A 26,224-nucleotide genomic window follows, 5' to 3' on the forward strand; every position below is an offset into this window, starting at 1 on the left:
GAAAAAGAAGGATTAGGCTAACGAGTTGGATGATCAGCCATGATCGTGATGAATGGCGGAGCAGCCTCGAAGGCCAAAAGGCCTCCTCCTGCTCCTACCTTCTATGTTTCTAAATCCTAATCACGTTCTATTATCAGGATAAGTGGCTGTATCCTGATGAAAAATTGAGAGCTGAATGTCTTCTCGAGGCAGTACACTGCTCAATACTTGGCAAACATCTGCTCATGATTAACTGGGCAAAAATTGATTTTGGAAACCAGGTTGAATTCCTTTGAATTATAATGCCTCAATTGTATAGAGAACACCAGGTTAACAGATTGTTAAAGTGGCACATAACATATTGTATTATGTACTGGCTTTTCACAAGGCAAAGGAAATAACAGTATTTACTTATTTTGGAATAATGTAATAGAGATATTGAATAGTTACTGTTAAGGCAGTGGATCATTACAGCTTTATACAGTAGTTCATAAAAAGTGAACTCTATAATGCTTAATATGGTGAAAGTCATTTCATATTAATCTAAAACCGATGGGTAAAGCTGTTTCAATTCCCTCTGTATGAGTACTGTGCAAGTTCAGATTCACTCATTGTATACCAGTTATTGCTATCGAATACAGTTCTTCCTTTTTGTTCTAAATATTCTCGACAGAAACCAAAACAAGTGGTCATCACAACATTCTCAAAAGAAAGTAATTGGCTTAATATGATGGTTACACCTTGCCCCCCCCCCCCCCCCCCCCCCCCCCCACCCAACATGGGCTGCCAGCAAAGGGGGGTGGTGGGATGGGCAGGGTGTGTGTGAGTGCGCGTGTGTGAATGAATAAACAGATATAGTCAGGTTACCCAATTTAAATCAGGTCTTTGGCTATTGGTCAGAGAGAAATCCATAACAGAGACTTTCCTCTACCATCTCAAATGGAGGACAATGGTACAAAGTGGACAGCAACTGGAAAAGACAGAAGTATTAAGTTTAGCATTTACAGTTAACTGTTTCACAAAGAAGTAACCATTCTTTCCCTGTTAACTATAGAATACATTTTGCTTCAAGGCTTCCAATTTTCAAAAAGGGATAAAAAGGTCAAATTATGGTAACCTATTTCACAGACACTTATTGTGGTTTTAAAAAAAAGTGTATTTAAAATAGATAAAGCTAGGTTCACATAAAAATGTGACTATAGCTTTTGCAAAGGTACTTCACTGAAGCAATTCAGATCAATAATAAACAAATTAACAATTAGACTTTCTTTGTATTTATTTTTCAATATAAAACAATGTACTTCATTGTCTGTGAAACACTCTAGGATGTCCTACGCTTGTGAAACATGCTATATAAATTCAAGTTCTTTCATTTATTTTCAACACCAGGACTACAATGTGAACATTGTGTGTCATTACCTTATACACATTTTTGGATGGAAAATAGTCAGCCTGAAGGGTCAAAGTTATAGTAATCACCTTACAGCATATTCAGAGTTACGCTAATGTTTACACCTGTACAACTGTGCCATAAAAAGTAAAAGATTTCCTGCTGTGCATTTTGTTTACACGGTACCAGCCCTCAATCTGAATGAATCATTTCAGTTGATGTACACTTCACTTTCCTTCAGAATGTCTTCTTTTTCATGGAAATACTGGCGAAACCAATCAATATGTTCGATTTTTTGATGTACGGTTAAGTACGGATTCTTAGATAATCCATTGATCACCAGTTCCATGAAATGACGTATTGGTCCTTGTTCTGGGAATCCATTCAAATGCTTCTCCAGAAATATGTGTTCATGGAATTCCACACCCTCCTCGGCTTCTAGTCCTGAAATATCAACATGAATTTAAAAGCCAATTAGCTATTTGACAAGAGCAAAAAATATTTACCACTCAAATTCATCTCTAATACGGAGGTGAGCACTTCCTTTAAACAAAAACCTTACCAGCCTCATTGTTAACAGGAAACTGCCTGAGTTTTCCTTCTTTTGTCCAGCGAATCATCTCTTCAAACCCATTTCGAGGTAATTGTTCAGTGACAGCTGCTATGTGATTGGCCATTTCGGTATCCCATAGTGATGGCAGAGACACTGCTAAAAATGTAAATTCATCAAAATGTTATATCAAGGCACCGCACTCAAACACGGAGATATTTAGCAATGAACATCTGCTCCTTTATTCCATTTATTATGCAACCATTTTAAAAGTTGCAACATTATTTTTTAAAATAGCAAGTTGTTGGGCGGGCCTTGCTTGTCCCGAAACCGTAAAATCCCGCCTGAGGTCAACGGATCTTCCCATTGTCCGCCCCTCGCCCACTCCGATTCCCGTGGCGGGCAGGGCAGTCAAATTTCAGCCCTTGCATTTGATTTGTAGAATAATCCAGGGGTGGTAACTGGGGAGTAGATCAGCAGGAATTCTGTTCCTGTGCTAACAACACAATGGCTAAACAAGCAAACTACAACATTCCTCTGGTTTGGTTTAGTTTTATTTCTCGTCATAATTGTTTTTATTGGTTTTTTTAAAGATAAATTGTATTGATAATTTTTTCTATAACTTGGACAGCCAGGATTGCAATATCAAATATTGCAGCTTTCAAAAAAAAGATAAATTGTCAATATCCAGAGAGAGGAGAAAAGCTGATCAGTTCCCTAATCGTGAAGCAATCCAAGAGTAGTTTGTTCCATAGTACTGCCTCTCTTCTGAAATCATAATCTATTTTTTTTTTGCCTCCAGACTTGACTATTGCAATAAAAATAAAATACTGTAGATGCTGGAAACCTGAACAAAAAAATGCAAGAAAAACACAGCAGGTCTGGCAGCATCTGTGGAGAGAGAAGAGTTCATGCTTTGAGCCCACTTGACTCGTTCTTTAGAGCTACTGCAAAACTTTCCTAGTTAGCCTCTCACCATTCACCCTCCATAAATCTAACACAGTTTATTAAACATTCTGTTGCCCATTTCCTCACATCAACCCTGTGCTCTCTGGACAACATTGGCTCCTAATCCATTAATGCCTTGATTTTAAAATTCTCATTGTTTTATTCACATCCATCCACGATCTCATCCTCGTCTATCTCTGTAACTCCCCCTTTCTCTACAACTCTCCAACTCTGGCTGCTTCTCCATTAGAATTTCTTTGAAGGTGTTGGGGAACAAAATGGTAAAGAATTGCAGCATGCTGCTGTGCAGAGGGACCTGGGTGTCCTTGTGCAGGAATCACAAGGAGTTGGTTCGCAGGTGCAGCAGGTAATTAAGAAGGCAAATGGAATTTTGTCCTTCATTGTTAGAGGGATGGAGTTTAAAAACAGCGAGATTATGTTGCAGCTGTATAAGGTACTGGTGAGGCCACACCTGGAGTAGTGTGTGCAGTTTTGGTCTCCTTACTTGAGAAAGGATATACTGTCACTGGAGTGGGTGCAGAGGAGATTCACTAGGTTGATTCCGGAGTTGAGAGGGTTGGCTTATGAGGAGATACTGAGTAGACTGGGGCTATACTCATTGGAATTCAGAAGAATTAGGGGAGATCTTATAGAAACATCTGAGATTATGAAGGGAATAGATAAGATAGAAGCAGGGAGGTTGTTTCCACTGGCAGGTGAAACTGGAACTAGGGGGCATAGCCTCAAAATAAGGGGGAGCAGATTTAGGACTGAGTTGAGGAGGAACTTCTTCACCCAAAGGGTTGTGAATCTGTGGAATTCCCTGCCCAGTGAAGCAGTTGAGGCTACTTCATTGAGTGTTTTTAAGGCAAGGATAGATACATTTTTGAACAGTAAAGGAATTAAGGGTTATGGTGAGCAGGCGGTTAAGTGGATCTGAGTCCACGAAAAGATCAGCCATGATCTTATTGAATGGCGGAGCAGGCTCGAGGGGCCAAATGGCCTACTCCTGCTCCTAGTTCTAACCCACGTTAAGTCAGCAAAAGGCAAATGTGATGGGCAAGTGAAATTTGGCGTGGATTAGTGAAAAAGCAGCAGAGTTTTGGACGAGCCAGATTACAAAGTAACGAGGATGGATAGAGTGCTGACGAAGAGGGCTTTGGAACTGTCAGGTCTGCAGCTGACAAAGAGCTGATAGTTTCAGCAGTGAGTGAGTTTAGGCAGAGACCGTCAATATTACAGGAGGAGGAGGAGACGCTCGGTGAAATGGAAGATATGGAGTTAGAGTCACAGCTCGTGGCTGAATAGGGTTGAAAACTGTTTGGTCCAATCTGACGCAGAGGAAGGGGATGAGATCATTGTCATGGACACAATAGTGCCTTGGGAAGGGAACATTCCTCTATTTACATTCTCTCAAAAATAAATAGGAACGTCAATCATCTTTACCCATTAGTTGCCATCTGTAGCTAGAAAAAATCTCCCCCATCTAAAATAAAGTTGTGCTCAAATACCCACAGAAACTAAAAAAAGGCTAATCTACCACCTGCCAACTATCCTTTAATTTTGAATAACACATTAGTTATGGCACGAGGAATTGAAACAAAGATTGACGCAAACACATTAGGCCACTTCACTCACGCCTCATTTATTCTAATAACAGCATTACAAATGATGAACATGGAAGGCCATATACTTTGGATGCCATGATTGCAAATTTGGTCTGACTACAGATTAGCTGAGTTCTCCACTGACCATATAGGCCAGAAATGCAATATTCACAGCACTGCATACACAGAGCTATCCTCCCTCCACATGCCACCACCAGAGGTGATCAAAGCTCAGAAACAAAGTTAGAAACAATTAGATCTTGAGCATACACTCATTTCTGAATGTTGTGCCTCACTGTAGGATGAATCTAGAACACAAGCAGAAAGCATACTGATGAGAAATTTTTAACTGGGGATAAGGGCAATCGAGAAATATTTTTTGCCGATGTTTAAGTAGATGCATTTGTCTGAAGTTTTGCCCCAGAAGTTACGACTACTTGCACTGTAAACAGTTGAAGAGGAATTGCAACAGATTCAATAATGACAACATGATTCGGCACAAAGGAATGTGAGCTAGATGGCATCTCATCATTTAAACTAAAATATTTCATTTTAAATAATGATCAAACATCACCAAAGTAAATATGGAAGGGAGTACAAGAAAAATATAACTAACCAGTTTCTGGCACATCTTCTGATTCACCAGTGTGTACAGGAAAAATGTTTAACTTCTTCCCAGTATATAGCCCCTTCCTAAGTAGAGGATGTTATAATGATTTATTCCTTGGTAGGCAAAAGGGATAATGTTGTTTCATACATAACTCATTCAATGCATCTATAAAAGCTACTACAATATGGTGTTTATATTAAGGAGAATGTAGCTAGAGTACTTGTCCAACGAAGTTCCCAGCATATTGTCTCAAACGCCTAACAATGGCGTTTCTTAAATTTGCAACCTCTCAAAATTTGCCATCTTAGGTCTGCCACTCTTTTCAGTTGCTCAAATGACAAAAATTACAGGGAGAAAGGCGATAAACACAAATTCTTCCATATTTTCAATGTATCCCAAAATTCTGATTCTCGAGATACCCCAGTGTTCTTCACAGTCAATCAGCCAGTTTTGAAGGGTAATTGTGCTGTAATGTAGGCAGGTGCAGATGCTACTTTAATGGTTTTGATTGGGGGATAAATGTTTGCCAATGCACCTGGAGAATTCATCTCATTGTCATGCGATCTGTTGCACCCAATCAAGGTAGACAGGCAGCACTTTGGATTAATAACTCATTTGAAATAATGCTCTCCGCACAGTGCAGGATTCCTTCAGTACTGCAGTGAAAAGCCATCAGAGATCAGGGTTCTGGACTGAGACTTGAATCCAGACTTTCTGGCTCAAGAGGCAAGCTGCTACCACTCAGCCTAAAAGGCATGCAGAATGACTTTGTTTGTACCCTATCTGAACTACTACATTTAGGTTTGGGCACTGCACAGATTCACCAAAATATCAGGGACAAATGGGTCAAATTATGAGGCACGTTTGTATAACGCTGGCTGCCATTTCCTGGAATTCAAGGAGTGGTCTAAACGATATGTTTAAGGTAATAAAAGAATTCACTGCAGTAGATAAAAGGAAACTAGTCATTCAGGAGTGAAATCAGGAAGCATTGTTTCCACACTAAAGCAAGTGAAAATTATAGAATCCTATGCAGAAGGAGGCCATTCGGCCCATTGAGTCTGCACCGACCACAATCTCATCTAGGCCCTATCCCCATAACCCCATGCATTTATCCTAGCTGGTCCCCTGGACATTAAGGGGCATTTTAGCATGGCTAATCCACCTAACCTGCACATCTTTGGACTAAAATATGGTGTTCTTTTCCCAAAAGGTCAAATAAAAATTTTCAAGAGGGAGGTCAAGGTCCCTCATGGCAGGCTGGTGCAGAAGGTGAAGTCGCATGGGATCAGAGGTGAGCTGGCAAGGTGCATACAGAACTGGCTCTGTCATAGAAGACAGAGGGTAGCAGTGGAAGGATGCGTTTCTGAATGGAGGGTTGTGACAGGAATCAGTGCTGGGACCTTTGCTGTTTGTAACATAATATAATATATATATATATATATATAAATGATTTGGAGGAAAATGTAACTGGCTTGTTTAGTAAGTTTGCGGACGACACAAAGGTTGGTGGATTTGCGGATAGCGATGATGACCATCAGAGGATACAGCAGGATATAGATCGGTTGGAGACTTGGGCGGAGAGATGAGAGATGGAGTTTAATCTGGACAAATGTGAGGTAATGCATTTTGGAAGGTCTAATGCAGATAGGAAATATACAGTAAATGGCAGAACCCTTAAGCGTATTGACAGACAAAGGGATCTGGGTGTACAGGTACACAGGTCACTGAAAGTGGCAATGCAGGTGGAGAAGGTAGTCAAGAAGGCATACGGCATGCTTGCCTTCATTGGCCGGGGCACTGAGTTCAAAAATTGGCAAGTCATGTTGCAGCTTTATAGAACCTTAGTTAGGCCACACTTGGAACATAGTGTTCAATTCTGGTGGCCACACTACCAGAAGGATGTGGAGGCTTTGGAGAGGGTACAGAAAAGATTTACCAGGATGTTGCCTGATATGGAGAGCATTAGCTATGAGGAGAGGTTGGAGAAACTTGGTTTGTTCTCACTGGAACGACGGAGGTTGAGGGGCGACTTGAAAGAAGTCTACAAGATTATGAGAGGCATGGACAGAGTGGATAGTCAGAAGCTTTTTCCCAGGATGGAAGAGTCAATTACTAGGGGGTACAGGTTTAAGGTATGAGGGGCAAGGTTTAAAGGAGATGTATGAGGCAGATTTTTTACACAGAGGGTGGTGAGTGCCTGGAACTCGCTGCCGGGGGAGGTAGTGGAAGCGGAAACGGTAGTGACTTTTAACGGGCGTCTTGACAAATACATGAATAGGATGGGAATAGAGGGATATGGTCCCCGGAAGGGTAGGGGGTTTTAGTTAAGTCGGGCAGCATGGTCGGTGCAGGCTTGGAGGGCCAAAGGGTCTGTTCCTGTGCTGTAATTTACTTTGTTTTTTCTTTGTCAATAGATTTTTACTAGGTAAGGATAGCAAGGGAAATGAAACAAAGGCAGGTAAGTGGAGCTGATATTACAGGTCAGCCATGATTTAACTGAATGGCAGACCATGCCTACCTCTTGTTCCTATAGATTAGCTTCAATAGGGTAGCATTTCAGACCACTTAGGGACAATGATCTGAAGCCACCCATCCCCAGAAGGCTTTCACAGGACTCAGTGGATGGTGTTTATGCATTCAGCAGCAGGTGCGATACTACTGTAAATTTGATAACTTGATTCAGAAATAGTATGGTATTTAATTTCCATCTCATCCCTGCTCGGCGCACACCTCCCTTTAACCCCATTCCACCCTCACCATACTCTCTCTCTCGACTCATTTTCTGGACATTAGAAGGAAAAGCTCTCTGTGGGATAATCACTCCAATAGAACTATCCAAAATAGATGTTTGGATAGTTTCTGGAAAAGCCATTTAGTTCATTTGTTTACACAAAAGTTATTAAAAAAACTATTATAAATAATTATATAGGAATCTGCAGGTAAGCTTATTACTTACTGCTTGTAGCTAACTTAAACAGCACAATTCCCTTTTTAAAATCAAAAACATTTCCCTCAACTATCTGTATCGCATTCAGTTACACGTCTCACAAAGATCAATTGCATTACCTCGTCCTCATTGCATTAAATTCACTAGTGACACCACGATCAGGAACATATCCATGCCCATCATCATCAAAGCGGATTTGATTAGAGGATCTCGACCCAGCCCGTGCCCCAGGACGCTTCCCGATCTTCATGTCCGCAATAATATCACTGAAATCAACAGAATTCAAACACAATTCTTACACAGTGCTTCAACAAAATCCACATAAGCTAGTGCTCCATTTGATTAGATCAGCACGCCTACAGACTGCAATTAGAGTGTTTGGGTTTTAGAAATGGAAATTACACAATTCTTGCAAGTAATTAACAAATAGGGTCAACAGAAAGAGTTAAGCAGCTTTACTGCTAATCCCAAGGAAATCAATTTACTATTTCCACAGAATTTACCTAATTCCAAGATTCGAACAAACAGGAAAACAAACAAGTTGAACTGGTTGCTAGAATTGTGTGTCACTGCTTAAAAAAAAACATGCATCGCCAAAGGAACCTTTGCTCTCTAGTTTAAAGTTTATTTATTAGTGTCAGAGGTAGGCTTACATTAACACTGCAATGAAGTTACTGTGAAAATCCCCTAGCTGCCACACTCTGGGACCTGTTTGGGATCTGAGGGAGATTTTAGCATGGCCAATGCACCTAACCAGTATGTCTTTCGCACTATGGGAGGAAACCGGAACACTGGGAGGAAACCGGAACACTGGGAGGAAACCCACACAGACATGGGGAGAATGTGCAAACTCCACACAAGTCAGTGACCCAAGCCAGGAATCGAACCCAGACGCTGTGAGGCAGCAGTGCTAACCACTGTGCCAGACTAGGAGAATAAACTCTTGGGTTTTATATAACAGATTAAGGAAAACTAAATACGAGGGAAAGTCAAAAGCACATGGAGTCTTCTTTTAAATCGTGATGATACATACAAGTGGCAGAATGAAGTGTGTCGACATGCAACTATACTGTGCTTCTAAACAAGTGTAAAATTCAGCCAAACATTTCTAGGTAAAGGTAGTGAAATTCTATTTAACAGCTTGTTAACAAATTAAGCAATAAATAGTGAATGCAATCATTACAGTTCCTTGTTGTAGAAAATTTGCTTTCTGGTCAGATTACTGCTGCAAAGTCTCTCAAAAGGTTGGAATGAGTTTGCTTCCTGGGAACTGATATTCAGAAGGTATTATGTATTTCCTCTGTCTTGCTTTTGCAGATCAGTTGAAACTATGGTGCTTTTTCTTTTATTTTTAAAAAGGTGCTTCTTTTAGGTGAGATGTTAAACTAAGGCTCGGCCTATCCTCTGAGTTGGATGTACAGGATCCATTATTTTGAAGAACAGCAGGGAGTCACCCCGTTTCCTAACCAACATTTATCCCTCAATCAACATCACAAAAAACAGATGATCTGGTTGCTGCTGCATTGCTTTTTGTGGGAGCTTTCAGTTTGAAAACTGGCAGCCTGTTTCCTAAATTATGCAGTTTATAAAATTATATTTTGGGACGGTAGCTTTAAATTTAGGAAAAAATATGAAGAGGTCATGTGACCCAAGCCTGCCTGACACTAAGTCTGGGTGGTTCAATTGTTAGAGATCAAAGGAAGACTTAGATTGTTTTACAGGGAAGATGATGCAAAGTAATTACACTTGGAGACGATGGCATCAGTGAGTCCCGAGTCTTCCAAAGTTCCATAAAGGTGTTAATCGAATTTAAACAGCCGTGCTGAAGACTGTCCATTTACTTTCAAGGTGAAAAAAAAGTTGGGATCAAAGATAGCAAATTAGCATTTCTACCTGTGTGCAAGGTTAATGTGATTCATGTTGCAATGGGGAAGAGGGCACAGGAAGCCATTTTTGAGATCAGGCTACAGGCTTCCTACAAATTAATTAATATCACAGACAGACAGAAGAAATTTGTGTGGTCAGCAGAGCAAAGCCTAATGCAAAAACAAAATACCACAGATGTTGCAAATCTGAAATAAGATCAGCAGGAAATATGTATTAATCTGAAACTGTAAAATAGTATAGTTGGCAAAAGGTTTGCCAGCATTTTATCTGAGTAGATATTCCTTCGTTCAGCTGTTTCAATCCTTAATGTTGCTGGATTTTTATAGGTTGTCAATAACAATTCCACATGCAAATTAACCAATCAAAGAAATCACAGTATCTTTAATGTGCAGAAAGAGGCCCTTCAGCCCATTGAATATGCACTGCTCGCTGAAAGACCATTCTACCTAGTCCCACTCCCCTGCCTTATCCCTGTCACCTTGCACATTCTATTTTTTCAGGTGGCAATCCAATTTCCTTTTGAATACCTCAACCCAACCTCCACTTCCCTCTCAAAGTTCGTTCCAGACTCAAACCACCCTCTGGGTGAAAGTATATTTCCTCACATCACTTTTACTCCTTTGGCCAATTATTTTGAACCTGCGCCTTCTGGTTCTTGATGCTCTCGAGAGGGAACAGTTTTATCACTATTTATTCTATCCAGTGCCCTCCAGATCTTGAATACCTCTAAGACTCCTCCCAGTTTTCTTTTCTCCAAGAAAACAGTCTCAACCTCTCCACTTTATCAGTTCTTTATCCCTAGAATTATTCTTGTGAATCTCCTCTGTACTCTCTCCAATTTCTTCACATCCTTCCTCAAGTATGGTGCCCAGAACTGGACGCAGTACACCAGATGAGGCCTAACTAATGTTTTATAGAAGTTCAACAGGACTTCCTTACTCTTGTACTCAATGCTCCTATTAATAAAGCCGAAGACACTATATGCTTTATTAACTTCTCTCTCAACATCCTTTAGAACTGCCACCCACCTGACGAAGGGACAGCCTGTTCCGAAAGCTAGTGGCTTTTGCTACCAAATAAACCTGTTGGACTTTAACTTGGTGTTGTTAGACTTCTTACTGTGTTTACCCCAGTCCAACGCCGGCATCTCCACATCATAACTATATTCATGCCAGGAAATCTGAAACCCCAGCCACTAATTCTGTTTCCCAGGGTTCCATTCTTCTGCACTGGCTCATAGACCGGACTGGAATTCCTGACCATTGCTCTTGCTATATATTTTGGAACCTCTCTATTGTGTGCTGCTTCATTGAGTCACCATAATGATTCAAGAAAAAAGACCCTTTTGGGAAAAATAAGCTAAATTCAATTGAGGGCAAGACATTCTTCAATGGAAGAGTATTGTTAACAAAAGCCACTCAGTGAACTTTTCTTCCCTTTTACAAAGAAATATCTAGCAGTTACAACAGTGAAACAGGTGATTCAGCTCAAGCAGCATGTTAATAAACTGCTTCTCATCGTAGACCTCACTAGTACCCTTAAGATCACTGATGGAAATTGCTGCCACGTGAAAGTTTGATTTATAATTTTAGAAAAGGCAAGAATGTTTTTTTCATTATCTTTCATCATGTAACAGAGTGCAAAATATTACACCAATAAAAGAATAGCTCTCTGAAAATATCTTTTTGGGGAAGTGGACAAGGACTAGTACATTGCCAGGGGCTGCTTTTGGATGTACTGACCTCCAGAGGGGGAAAAAAACTCTTCTTTAGAAGTATTTCAGGCCAGATGTACTCATTTACTCTATTGCATCATTTTAAGACACTGCAATCTGTCTTGACTAGGATTAGCAATCTCGTTGTTGTTTTTGAGTGTACTATTGGCGACAGATGGTCAAATGAATCAGGTCATAGCATTACATAGTGCAGGGCTCATAACTGATCTTCAACTAAACCATCAGTAATGTGCTGGAGATTGTGTCCAAGGTACGTCAAATGAGACCCTGCTTTAATAAAGAAACCCGAACCACTATAAATAAAGTTAAAAGCAGCTAGTTGTTTTATGCAACTTTGCACTAGTTTTAATTTGTTTTCAAATCATCACTCAGCACAGTGGTTAGCATGCTGCCTCACACCGCCAGGGAGCCGGATTCGATTTCTGGCTAGGGTCACTATCTGTGCAGAGTCTCCAGGTTCTCCCCATGTCAGCGTGGGTTTCCTCTGGGTGCTCTGGTTTCTTCTCACAGTCCAAAAGACTGCTGGTTAGGTGCATGGCCATACTAAATTCTCCCTCAGGTGTAACCGAACACGAGTGTGGCGACTCGGGGATTTCCACAGTAACTTCATTGCAGTGCAGAATCATAGAATCCTTACAGTGCCGAAGGAGGCCATTTGACCTATTGAGTCTGCACCGACCACAATCCCATCCAGGCTCTATTCCCTGGTCGCCGCACTACCAGAAGGACGTGGAGGCTTTAGAGAGAGTGCAGAGAAGATTTACCAGGATGTTGCCTGGTATTAGCTGGGTCTTAGCTACGAGGAGAGATTGGGTAAACTGGGCTTGTTCTCCCTGGAAAGACGGAGAATGAGGGGAGACCTAATAGAGGTGTACAAAATTATGAAGGGTATAGATAGGGTGAACAGTGGGAAGATTTTTCCCAGGTCGGAGGTGACGATCACGAGGGGTCACGGGCTCAAGGTGAGAGGGGCGAGGTATAACTCAGATATCAGAGGGACGTTTTTTTACACAAGTGTGGTGGGGGCCTGGAATGCGCTGCCAAGTAGGGTGGTGGAGGCAGACACGCTGGCATCGTTTAAGACTTACCTGGATAGTCACATGAGAAGTCTGGGAATGGAGGGTTACAAACGAATGGTCTAGTTGGACCAATGAGCAGCACAGGCTTGGAGGGCCGAAGGGCCTGTTTCCTGTGCTGTACTGTTCTTTGTAACCCCATATATTTACCCTGCTACTCCCCTGGCACTAGGGTCTATTTAGTATGGCCAATCAACTGAACCCGCACATCTTTGGACTGTGGGAAGAAACTGGAGTACCCTATTTATGACATTAATAAAATAAAATAAAAATAAATCTGCTCTGATCTTAGTGAAAATCAGCACTGAATTCTACGCCTGTAGAATTTGTCAGACTTGACAAATTTGTCATATTGAAACAAACTTTGATTCGAGTCATTGACAGCTCGCATGAGTGATTACTGCATCTGACCTAAAAGTTATAATTATGCAATATTTATTTATATCATTTCAGAATTTGTCACAGCTCTTGACTTTTGGTTAAAAAAAAAGTAGAATTGCTACCCACTTGCTATAAATCATATTTGGTACAATTTGGAGACATTTCAGTGGTGACACCACTGGTGTAATTTCAGTGGTGACATTTCAGTGGTGACACCCATTCTCTCTGCAGAATACGCAATGCCTATGTACAGAGTACACCACCTTATTCCTCTATTGTTTGTAATTATGGCAACTGAAAGTTTAAAAGAAAAACAATTATAATTCACCCTTTAGAGAAACAGACTGCAGCAAAAAAAAAGTCTGAAAATGTCAGAGTTGCTACAAGGGACAATTCATGTCAAGGGATATTGTAACATTTTACTTTAACTTAATACCTCATTCTCAGTAAGCAGGGTTATATATTTCTCTTGGCAACAGATCAGCTTCACTCAAATTTTCATTAAAAAAAATATCCTCTGGGGCAATCACCATTCATAATGAAAAGTTGCTAAACTTCAGCAAGCCTAAACATTTCGCAAATAGAAGCATTCTTCCTAATATTAAAAACCATAATTTATCTCAAAACTCTCAGGTCCGTCTGGACGCAGCTTGGACTATTGAGAGAAGCATCAAAATGTCCTCTTGTCAATCGGATATACAAGTAGACACACAGAGATAGAGTCATAGAATTTCTACAGTGCAGAAGGAAGCCATTCGGCCCATTGAATCTGCACCGACAACAATCCCACCCAGGCCCAATGCCTGTAACCCCACATATTTACCCTGCTGGTCCCCCTGCCACTAAGGGACAATTTAGCATGGCCAATCAACCTAACCCGGATATCTTTGGAGTGTGGGGGGGAACCAGAGCACCTGGAGGAAACCCACACCAATGCAGGGAGAACACAGACAGTCACAAAAGGCTGGAATTGAACGTGGGTCACTGGCGCTGTGAGGCAACAGTGGAGGTCAAAGCCAAGATCAAGTCCTGAGGACTTGGCTGCAGTGACTTAAAAAGTTCACTTGCACAATACTCAAGGTCAGTGAATGTATCTTCAAATGCCATAATCCCACAAACTGTACCAAAGCTTCAGCCACTGCTAAAATCACCATATTCCCATCACTCACCTACCAATAAACTCTTAAACATCAGGACTTGCATCTAAAATACATATGCTTCAGCTCACTTTTTTCTCATCAACGTTGCAAGCCTCACACCAACATCTCAAAGCTTACACACACTACCAGCTATTCAACCATGACAACATCAGCCAATCTGATTGCACAACACTCACTGATGTTCCCTGCTTTCTTGCAAGTCAAGGCAGTGCACAACTGGAGCTAATTGTAGGAAACAGGCACTGCATCACCTGGCCTTCATGGAGTTGATAGTGCTGGTTACTATTGAATGGCCATTGCTGGCTCGATGGGGCAAGCTACAGAAGAATGATGATGGCGATGTGCGAAATGCATAGTGCATTGGAAAGCCAAAAGAAAGATCCATGGAAGGTTCCAGCCCCGATTAGTACAAGGCCTTGCACAGGACTTGATACCTTTCCTTTCCAGCATCAAAGGATGGGATTTTACAGCTCCGCTCGTCCCAAAACTGTAAAATCCCCCGAGGTCAACTGACCTTTCCATGGTGCGCCGCTCGCCTGCTCTGATTCCCATGGCAGGCGGGATGGTAAAGCTTTGGCCCAAAGTGTTGATTAACTCCACTTGCACAATTATGGACCCTACCACAGTGCAGAATCTAATATATTACCGCACAACCATGAGTCACTCAACATCTGAGTGCTGCATGAAAGGTCAGAATGCTGCCGTCGTGGCTGTGGATTCATGTTCAAAGGGACATGGGGGGTATCACTGCAGTCCAGTCTTCCAACAGATAACTAGGATTACTGAGATGCCATACCGTTGGAGCAACATAGCTCTATGTAGCACAAACCTGCTGTCTTGTCTCAGGAAGACAGCATTCTCCCTCCCACCCCGCCACTTCTTCAGTGATCTTGCAGTAGTCTGTCAGCCTGGCAGATCAAACTGTTATTGCCAAGGTGAAATGGTGCAGTCCACAGCCCACAGTTGTTAGATGTCTTTCCCCAAGGCTAGCTGCAGCCTTCACACTGAAATTTGGTTGCTTTCCAAGTGTTTCTCAGGAAGACAGGGACAGATGTATGGAAGACAGACACTAAAAGAGTACACCAGAATGAACAGTTTAAAATTGCATGCAATATTGTATGATTTCATTCATAAATTTGATTTGGAATGTTTATTTTGCATGGCTTTTATTTTTGTATTGTGACCAAGCCAATAATGTTACATGTAAACTTTGGAGAAAGTGCAAAGAAGGTTCACCAAGATGTTGCCTGGTCTCGAGGGTGTTGACTATGAGGAGAGGTTGAATAAACTAAGATTGTTTTCACTGGGAAGAAGGAAGCTGAGGAGAGACCTGACAGAGGTCTGCAAAGTTATGAAAGGCATAGACAGGGTGGATAGCCAGAGGCTTTTTCCAGGGTGGAAGTGTCAATTACAAGGGGGCACAGGTTCTAGGTGATGGGGAAAAGCTTAAGGGAGATGTGCGAGGGAAGTTTTTCATACACAGTCGTGGGTGCCTGGAATGTGCTGCCAGAGGAGTGGTGGAAACAGGCACATTAGCAACATTTAAGAGGCACCTGGATGGGTACATGAATGGTGAGGGAATAGAGGGATACGGTCCAAATAAGGGCAGAAAGTTTTTTTTTAGTTAAATTAGAGCACCATGATCGACATAGCACGTACTAAAATTCATCACCGCTGGTTGTGAAGCCCGTCACCTTCACAACCACTATCAATGTGGTTCTTTCCATACTCCACAGTTCCAGTTGTGGCTGCAACATGGGGGCAAACCCGTCTAACTTTTTATTTACTTCCAAAGTGCGAACCCCCCAATATCAGACATCAGGCACAATCAAGGACACATGTAGATAGTCAGCAGGCGGAGGGGGAGTTGTGTGCGTGGGGAGGACAGTCAGGATGGGGGTCAGGGTGGGTCAGGCCTATAGTTACCCAGACGCTATAAGTGGTTTTAATTCTAACTTTTTCTGAGTAACACAGCTGGAACTATCTGAGGTTTGTGATTTTAAATTGCAATTTTCAGGTGGTTCATGGTGCAGGGTAATCACCCATCAGCAGTTTGAACTTGCAATGCAGTCCTCACCTGGAAGCTCTGAGGTGTGGTTTCCCAGTGCTACTTTGGGGGACCCACCAGATATACTGCCCCAGAGCTCGGAACTTACAGGTCTGTTTGTGCTTTCCATGGCTCTTATCCTAGTCTTTTCTCTTCAGACACAATTCACAAAAACACAAGAAATCTGTACTCGTACAATGATTTAAGTCCATCTTGGTCTAAATTTCCAACATCTTTTACAGGAGCTATGCACTGCTAACCAGCGAGTATGCCTTAATCCCTGGAAACAATTTCAGTTTTATTCATGCCTCCATACATAACTTTAAATCTAGACTTAATAAAAATGTTAGCACTACTTTTTATTTTCTTTTGTTGTAAAAAATAATTTTCTTCCTTTCATTGCTGACAAAAACTCTCAAATTCAGTGGGAAATAGAACAGAACTTGAAACTACTTTAACTAAATGCTCTGGGTGCTTTTAAAAGTTAACATGTTAGTTGCTTTCAGACAAAGATACATTATGAGAAAGAGGGAAACACGTTTAAAATCATCCATCATTAACTTGTGACCTACACAAATGGCTGCAAATTAAACAAAAAAGGATGGCGAGTTCACAATTACTCCTTCGTTTTGAGCTATATTCACAAATCAAAATTAAAAAGTCAATCAGAACTTTTATTCAACATTTGAGCTTTAAAAATCCAAATTGTATAAATTAGACCTTCATACAAAGCAGTAAAGAAAAACCCTGCTGTAACGACAGTCAACACAACAGAGTGGTAATCAAACCTCCAACCACAATTCCCAACCAGTCCAAATTCTGGTCTTGGGTGTGACTTGATTTTATGCTTTCCCACACATTAGGAAGAATTTGTTTTCATATAAATGGGAAGCCAGAGGCCACACTCTCTTGCAGCTCATTTAAGATTGTATTTAGAGAAACCTGGAAGCAGCACTTTTGTTCAGCCTCTCTTATGGGAATACAATTGAGGGCACGTAAAGGGGTTGCGCCGAGTGGGGGCATAATTAATAAAATAAGCCTTTAATTCAGCAAAAATGACACAGGCTATTTACAAGTTATGTAGCTAAGTGCACCACTAACTTACCCAATGTTGCTGGCATCTCCGTTTTTCTGGGCTTCAGTTTCCGACTCGTGCTTCCTGAGCTGTTTAAGCAGTTCTGACTCAATCTGTCTCTTTTTGTGGGGCATGGAAGATGCAACAGCTGAAGCTGCTGCAACAAGGTCTGGATTTAATGTCTCCTTGCTAACAGAAATAAAAAAGAAATAGTCCAAAGAAAACTTGATTAATAATGATTAGGTTTTGGGAAGACAAGAAAAATATAACATTACACCTTTGATACAAATCGCTTGCCTGGACGTATTTGATCCCTGATCTCATCTAGGAGAGCAGCTGAAGTACTACATTCAGCCTCAACATCCCAAAACGGGAGGGAGCATCAGCTACGATTCCTGCCTCCTTATTGATCGTTATCCAGTCACCTTTGTGGAAAGGGCACACGCAAATATCACAGGATTAGATGTGGTCGAGATATCCACAATTGCTGCTAGCCTGCCAAAATTTTGCCTAGGTTTAGTCAGGTGAGATACTGTAACAATGACTACAACTTCTATTGCAATGCAACATCAATGTATAGCACTTTTCCCAAGAGATAAATTTAGGAGCTGTAGTACGTGAATAGGTTTTATTTTGATCAATGAAACTGCAGATTATAACCATTCCTGCATCTAATTATATTTATACATGTTGAAATGTTTAAGATAGCTTAAGATAATATTATGGCTTCAGAAACCTCTACGCCTAATATCAACCTATTGACCTCACGATTAGAGTACTCCTCCAGGCAAACAAATACATTCACTTTATACAAGTAATTTCAAGTTTCAGCTGTGAAACATTTGTTAGTCATTGTTTCATTGTACAACACTGGGGAGTTGATTAGCTTAGTTAGCGAGATGGCTGGTTTGTGATGCAGAACAAAGCCAGAAGTGCGGGTTCAGTTCCCGTACCGGCTGAGGTTATTCATGAAGGCCTGCCCGCCCAGGTTAAACCACTCCAATGATTTTGGGGAGGGGGGGGGGAGAGAGAGAGAGAGAGAGAGAGAGAGAGAGAGAGAGGGGAAGAGAGAGAGAGAGAGAGCAACCTATGGTCATCTGGAACAATGGTGACATTATGCAACACTACTAATTTCATTGTTATTTGAGAATTTCGAAGATCAATCATCCTTTACCATTGACCTTTGATGTCTTCAGTGGCTTTTCGAAACATGCTGGTTGCACTTTCTATGCTTTCTGGCTGAACCTTTGCTTGATTCTTTAATCGCTGGGTTTGCAAGGCCTGGAACCTTTTCTTTGTGCTGATTTCTACTTTCATGCCACCAATTAGGTTCAACAAGTCGTTCTTCCCTGATGCAGCAGCCTTCTTTTCTTCTGAATCTTTCTGCTGCCCGGGGGGATCAAAATGCTTTGATTCACCATCCTTACAGAGCACGACAGAACCAGTGAAGATATGCCTTTGTCCAGTTCCGTTCAGCATACAGAAACTGAAGGACACAATAAAACCACAACCATTATTATTAATGCAGAGCAGATTCCTTCCCTTTTTGCAATCCCATCTTACAATTCTTCTTCCCTCCTGTCACTCCACCCCCACCACAAAACACAGTTTAAAAAATTCACTGCACTACTTCCAAAGTAGAGTTCTACTAATTGTAAAAAAAAATTGAATGTCAAAAAAAAGGAAGTGCGGTAAATCTACCGACTAGCCAAGTGCTAGTCTCGCTGCCTCGGAAAAGCAGCCAGCATAATCAAGACCCTCAGACATACTCTCTTCTACCTTCTTCCATTAGGAAAAAGATACAATAATCTAAGGTCACGTACCAACCAACTCAAGAACAGTTTCTTCCCTGCTGCCATCAGACTTTTGAATGGACCTACCTTATATTAAGTTGATCTTTCTCTACACCCTAGTTGTGACTATAACACTACATTCTGCACCCTCTCCCTCTCTATGCTTTGGCTGTATAGCGCACAAGAAACAACACTTTTCACTGCAAAACAATACATGTGACAATAATAAATCAAATCAAAATCAAAGGTGCCAATTTTTCAGATTGTTAGATTAGACAAGAAAGAAAAACTCTTCCCATCAGCTGTTGTAAAAGTACTAGGGAACACAGATCTAAGATTTTCGGCAAAAGATGAAGGGCTAATGCAGCGAGTGTTAATGATCTGGAATTGCGGCCCACAAGGGTGATGGAAATGAAAACAATCAATGATTTCAAAAGGAAATTACATGGGCACTTGAAGGAAATAAACTTAAGAGGGCTAAGGGCAACAAACAGGAGAGTGGGACTAACTGGCTTGCTCTACCTAGAGCTGTCATGGGGCGGGATTTTCCGGCCACGCTCACCCCAAGGTCGGTAAAGCCCGCCTGAGGTCAACCGACTTTTACATGGTCCGTGTCCCGCCCCCTATGATCCCTGTGGTGGGCAGAATGGGGAGATTCCACCCTCGAACTCAATGGGCTGAATAGTCTCCTTCTGTGCTGTAAATGACTCTAAGAATCTAAGTCCCTCTAAACGACAATTGAAAACGTCATAATGGTGACAAAAGTGGCTGAACTTGAGGGTGTGTATCAGATTTGTTACTTTAGCGCAGTAAGGATCAGAAGGTTGTTCGTTAAAAAAACACATTAATCCAGACTAATATTCCAGTGAAATGGGGGGGGGCGGGGGTGATGATGCATTGCTACAAGCCTGAAAGTTCATGCAACATCAGACCAAGTTTTCTGTTCTGTGGTTCAGTTGGATATTGAGGCTCCGTGGCACTGTGGTACAAGAGGGGTGGCACATTGGTTAGCATTGCTGCCACGCAGCGCCAGGGACCTGGGTTTGATTCCTGGCTTGGGTCTCTGTGCCGAGTTTGCACGTTCTCCTCATGTCTGCGTGGGTTTCCTCCAGATGCTTCAGTTTCCTCCTACAATGCATTGGCCATGCTAAATTCTCCCTCAGTATACCTGGATGCCGGAATGTGATGACTAGGGGATTTTTACTTCATTGCAGTGTTAATGTAAGCCTACTTGTGACACGAATAACAAATAAACCATACTAAATTAAGGTTGTTCATCCCAAAGTCTGTCAATCTACCATGAATTCATCCCTTCCTCACTTGGTACTTCATAAGTTTCTTCCCAAATCTTGCAAAAATAAAATCAGTGATGTTAATGGCTAACTCTTAAATCTCACTTTTCAACAGATGTTAACAATTCCCTTTTAAAGGTGCCAATTTTTAGTTGTTCTCAAGATGTGGATGACATTGGCAAGGTTGTATTTATTACCCATCCCTAGTTGCTGTGAGAAGGAAGCAGTGGGCCTTACTGAACTGTTGCTGCCCATGTAATGAAAGTGTCCGTACAAAGGTGTTAAAATTTCAGAATACAACAACAACTTGTATTTCTCTGTCACAAAATGGCACACAGCATTTCACCACACTGACAAAATTTTGACACCGAGCCACAATGGGAGATATTACGACACATAAGGTAGGCTTTAAGCAGCGTCTTTAAAAAGTGAAAGTGGGAGAGAATTTCATAGTTTAAGGCCAAGGCAACTGAAGGCACAGTCATCAATGCCGGGCAAAGGAAACTGGAGATGCACAAAAGGCCAAAATCAGACATGTGCAGAGTTCTCAAAGGGTCGTAGGGGATATACGGATAAGTAAAACAGAAACAGAGTGATGTGAAAATAAATAGAGAATTTTAAATCCGAGGTGGCATTGGACTGAGAGTCAATGTAAGTCAGTGAGCACAGGGGCAATGGGTGAACGGGGCATGGTATGAGTTAGGAAAAGAGTAGCAGAGTTTCAAAATGAGCTGAAGTTTTCAGAGTGGAAGAACAAAGGCCCACCAGGAGACAATTAGAATAGTCGAGTCTGGAGGTAGCAAAGCATGGATGAAGGCTTCAGCTGATTTTTAAAAATATATATTTGTTCATAGGATGCAAGTGTCACTGGCAAAGCCAATGTTTGTTACTCATCCCCCACTGCCCTTAGAAAGGTGGTGATGCCACTTTTTTGAACTGTTGCAGTCCACGTGATGTCAGTACATCCGTAGGGAGAGCGTTCCAGGATTTTCACCTAATGGGCTGAGATATTATGGAGGTGGAGGTCGATAAGTCCCCTGGGCCTGATGAAATATATCCTAGGATTCTTTGGGAGGCAAGGGATGAGATTGCAGAGCCTTTGGCTTTGATCTTTGGGTCCTCGCTGTCCACGGGGATAGTGCCAGAGGACTGGAGAATGGCGAATGTTGTTCCTCTGTTTAAGAAAGGGAATAGAAATGACCCTGGTAATTATAGACCGGTTAGTCTTACTTCGGTGGTTGGTAAATTGATGGAAAAGGTCCTTAGAGATGGGATTTACGACCATTTAGAAAGATGCAGATTAATCCGGGATAGTCAGCATGGATTCCTGAAGGGCAAGTCGTGCCTCACAAATTTGATTGAATTTTTTGAGGAGGTAACTAAGTGTGTTGATGAAGGTAGGGCAGTTGATGTCATATACATGGATTTTAGTAAAACATTTGATAAGGTCATGGTCAGCTTATGATGAAAGCAAGGAGGTGTGGGATAGAGGGAAAGTTGGCCGATTGGATAGGTAACTGGCTGTCTGATCGAAGACAGAGGGTGGTGGTGGATGGAAAATTTTCGGATTGGAGGCAGGTTGCTAGCGGAATGCCACAGGGATCAGTGCTTGGTCCTCTGCTCTTTGTGATTTTTATTAATGACTTAGAGGAGGGGGCTGAAGGGTGGATCAGTAAATTTGCTGATGACACCAAGATTGGTGGAGTAGTGGATGAGGTGGAGGGCTGTTGTAGGCTGCAAAGAGACATAGATAGGATGCAAAGCTGGGCTGAAAAATGGCAAATGGAGTTTAACCCTGATAAATGTGAGGTGATTCATTTTGGTAGGACTAATTTAAATGTGGATTACAGGGTCAAAGGTAGGGTTCTGAAGACTGTGGAGGAACAGAGAGATCTTGGGGTCCATATCCACAGATCTCTAAAGGTTGCCACTCAAGTGGATAGAGCTGTGAAGAAGGCCTATAGTGTGTTAGCTTTCATTAACAGGGGGTTGGAGTTTAAGAACCGTGGGGTTATGCTGCAACTGTACAGGACCTTGGTGAGACCACATTTGGAATATTGTGTGCAGTTCTGGTCACCTCACTATAAGAAGGATGTGGAAGCGCTGGAAAGAGTGCAGAGGAGATTTACCAGGATGCTGCCTGGTTTGGAGGGTAGGTCTTATGAGGAAAGGTTGAGGGAGCTAGGGCTGTTCTCTCTGGAGCGGAGGAGGCTGAGGGGAGACTTAATAGAGGTTTATAAAATGATGAAGGGGATAGATAGAGTGAACGTTCAAAGACTATTTCCTCGGGTGGATGGAGCTGTTACAAGGGGGCATAACTATAGGGTTCATGGTGGGAGATATAGGAAGGATATCAGAGGTAGGTTCTTTACGCAGAGAGTGGTTGGGGTGTGGAATGGACTGCCTGCAGTGATAGTGGAGTCAGACATTTTAGGAACATTTAAGCGGTTATTGGATAGGCACATGGAGCACACCAGGATGATAGGGAGTGGGATAGCTTGATCTTGGTTTCAGATAAAGCTCGGCACAACATCGTGGGCCCGAAGGGCCTGTTCTGTGCTGTACTGTTCTATGTTCTATGGAGGACGGTCTTGGTGATTGAGAGGATACAGGATCAAATTGCCCAAACATGTGCAGGTTAGGTGGATCAGCCATGCTAAATTGCCACAATGTGTAGGTTAGGGGGATTAGTAGGGTAAATGCATGGGGTTACAGGGATCGGCAGGGGCAGGGAAAGAGTATTGGACCTGGGTAAGATGTTCTGTCAGAAAGTGCAGACTTGATGGGCCGAATGACCTCCTTCCGCACTGTGGGGATTTTATATGATATGATAGTACAAGGAGGTTGTGGTCCAGCCTCAGACAGTAGCCAAGATGGGGCATGGAATCAATGGGTAGGTGAGTAATAACAATGAAGAAATGGTAATATATCTCAAATGGTGTGCAACGAGGAGGGAATGTTGCAAGTAGTGTTCCTAACATTGCTGCTCTTATTCTTTACAACGATAGTGTTCAGATAAAGGAACTGTGGCATAGCATGTTGGCATGACGGTTAGCACTGCTGCCTCACAGCACCAAGGACCCAGGTTCAATTCCAGCCTTGGGTCACTGTCTGTATGCGATCTACATGTTCTCACCGTGTCTGCATGGGTTTTCTCCGGGTGCTCCGGTTTCCTCCCGCAGTCCGAAAGATGTGCTGGTTAGGTGCATTGGCTATGCTAAATTCTCCCTCAGTGTACCTGAACAGGCACCGGACTGCGGCGACCAGGGGGATGTAGACCTTTGTGCACTGGAGTGGGATTTGAACCCACAAACTTCTGAGCCAGGTGAGAAGGTTCCCATTGGGCAATTGGTGGACAATTAGGTTTGGATTTTCAAATTCCTAGTCATCAAACAACCCTCCTAATCACATTTCAATTTAATGTTTTTAAGTTTCCAAAAGAATGGAACCCGCTGTGATCCATGTAACAAAGGAGGTGAGGTAGATATTCAAATATTTACTCCTCAAAGTCCTGCTTTGGTTCGTCCAGGTGACATTAACACATGAGCGGTACATGTACAAGCTTCCAAACATCAGATAACCACTGAACAATCTCCCTCCTCTCCTCACCTGCAGCCCTGTCTCCGCACCGCCACCACCTTCCCGGGACGGCCGGGCCCGGTAACCCGGCCTCTCAGCAGCACCGCCGCCCGCTGCATCTCAGAGCGAGGAGCCCAAAGCTCAGGCCACACAGACCCGGACCCGCTGCTGGTGACACCGCCGCCTTCCACCCGTGCCGCGCCGAAATACCTTCCCCCGGACAACAACTCTCCCCCCCCCCCCTATCGTTCCGGCCCCCCATTATCCTAATGCAACTTCAGCTGAGCTTCATAGAAACCAAATACAAGGTTCCAGAGAGGACAATAAATCAGGACATGGAATTAGTATTTCTCTTTGTTTTGATATTTTTCGGAAATGTTTTCTATAATCAGGTTGGACCCCTACACAGGCCATATTTTTGCACTAATATTTGGTTACACTTCAATGAACACTATATTCTAGGATCATAAGAATTTGGAGCAGAAGTAGGCAAACTCAGCCCTTCGAGCCTGCTCCGCTATTCAATTAGATCATGGCTGATCTCTCCCTGGTCTCAAATCCACTTCGCCACCTGTTACCCACATCCCCTTATCCCTTTTTTAAAAACTAGAAATATATCTATTTCCTTCTTGAAACCATTCAACGATTCAGACTCCACTGCGTTATGGGGCAGAGAGTTCCACAAATTCACCACACTCTGCGAAAAGTAGTTCCTCCACATCTCAGTTTTAAATCTACCCACCTCTCAACCTATACCTGTGACCTCTTGTTCGAGATTGCCCCACGAGAGGAAACATTTTGTTCGCACCTTCTCCTTTCCTTCTCCCCTATGTACTCTATGGACGGTATGCTTTGTCTGCATGGCACACAAGAAATAATACTTTTCACTGTATCCCAATACATGTGACAATAATAAATCAAATTGAATCAAATCAAAAAAGCGGTCATGATGTAAAGTTGAGGTTAAAATGCAGAATGGCAAGGATGTGTTCAGAGGTAAATGTTCTGCATTAGGGTTGCTGATTGGTTTGCTATATTCCTGCACATATAAGCACATGGCATTCAAACACAAGACATTGCTCATGTGATGTTCAACCATTGTTGACCCAGGCTGCATTTACCTTATTTATGTATGACCAAACATCAAATAAAAGGTTTGACAATTCGTTTGCACAAAATCATTTGTCAATAAAAGAAAAGCATTAAAAAATAGGAAAATTTAAGAGCAAGTAATGTTCCAACAAATGTTCCCCGTGCCTGCATGGATTTCTTCCGGGTCCTCTGGTTTCCTCCCACAGTCCAAAGATGTGCAGGTTAGCTAGATTGGACATGCTAAATTGTCCTTTAGTGTCCCAAGGTGGGTAGATTAAGGCAATTAGTGGTGTAAATACATGGGATTACGGGGATGGGGGCTGGGTGGGATTGTTGTCAGTGCAGGCTTGGTGGGCCGAATGGCCTACTTCTGCACTGTAGGGATTCTATAATATGGATAGTGCACAATGTGCATACACATCTGAGGCTCCTTAAGGGAAATTACAGGAACTGGCTGGCACAAACTTCCTGAATTCACTGAAAATTGGAGAGGTGCTTGAGGACATATATTGCTATTTTTTAATGTTAACAATAAGTGGCCAGCAAACCAAGGATGGGCACACAAGTAGTGCAAACAATAGTATTTAGGTACGTCAAATAAAGAAAAGAAAATTCACGAAAGAACAATGTGAATACCCTTAAGCAATTGGAAATATTTACTGTTCCTTTGGAGCTTCTGGTACAACCCCTGTGACTCCAGCAAAGGGAGAAGCAGATCACTTACATCCCTGCTCTGACTGCTGCAATGCTCTTGGCTGATGTCCTCCAGCCTTTGGAGCCTGTAAGGGGCACCACCAAAATCTGCTCCAGTTACACTCGTGTGGAGCCAGGCTCGCCCATCCAGATGTAAAGCAGCATTACTGACAAGGGAGGAGGGGCAATGGGTGAGAAATTGAAGTACTTCGAGTCCCAGAAAGAAGTGCCAGTAATACTGCCAGCAGCAGATCCTAGTTCTGAACTGATTGAAGGGGAGGCGATGGCCTAGTGGTATTATCACTAGACTATTAATCCAGAAACTTGGCTAACATTCTGAGGACCTGGGTTCAAATCACGCCCCCACCTTCCCCCCCATC

General features: G+C 42.3%; 2 protein-coding genes across 3 annotated transcripts in view; one reads left to right on the forward strand and one right to left on the reverse strand.

Moving 5' to 3' along the window:
• LOC144499817 (mitochondrial ornithine transporter 1-like) overlaps window positions 1-26,224 on the forward strand; it is a 401,928-nt gene that overhangs the window by 307,935 nt on the left and 67,769 nt on the right. The window lies entirely within an intron of this gene.
• On the reverse strand, window positions 257-24,278 carry mrps31 (mitochondrial ribosomal protein S31). Of its 2 annotated transcripts, none has more exons than XM_078222324.1 (7): window positions 24,090-24,278; window positions 18,570-18,881; window positions 17,426-17,584; window positions 8,154-8,300; window positions 5,091-5,167; window positions 1,932-2,075; window positions 257-1,813 (listed from the first exon to the last, which is right to left on the reverse strand). In XM_078222324.1, exons 1-7 carry the CDS (start codon window positions 24,176-24,178, stop codon window positions 1,581-1,583), a joined length of 1,161 nt encoding a protein of 386 aa, XP_078078450.1. In that variant the 5' UTR covers window positions 24,179-24,278; the 3' UTR covers window positions 257-1,580. The 2 variants fall into 2 exon arrangements, with proteins under 2 accessions (XP_078078450.1, XP_078078449.1); XM_078222323.1 differs by having other exon boundaries at window positions 1,932-2,078.

The sequence above is a fragment of the Mustelus asterias genome, chromosome 10 (genome assembly GCF_964213995.1).
Source record: "Mustelus asterias chromosome 10, sMusAst1.hap1.1, whole genome shotgun sequence".
In the NCBI taxonomy this organism is placed as follows: domain Eukaryota; kingdom Metazoa; phylum Chordata; class Chondrichthyes; order Carcharhiniformes; family Triakidae; genus Mustelus; species Mustelus asterias.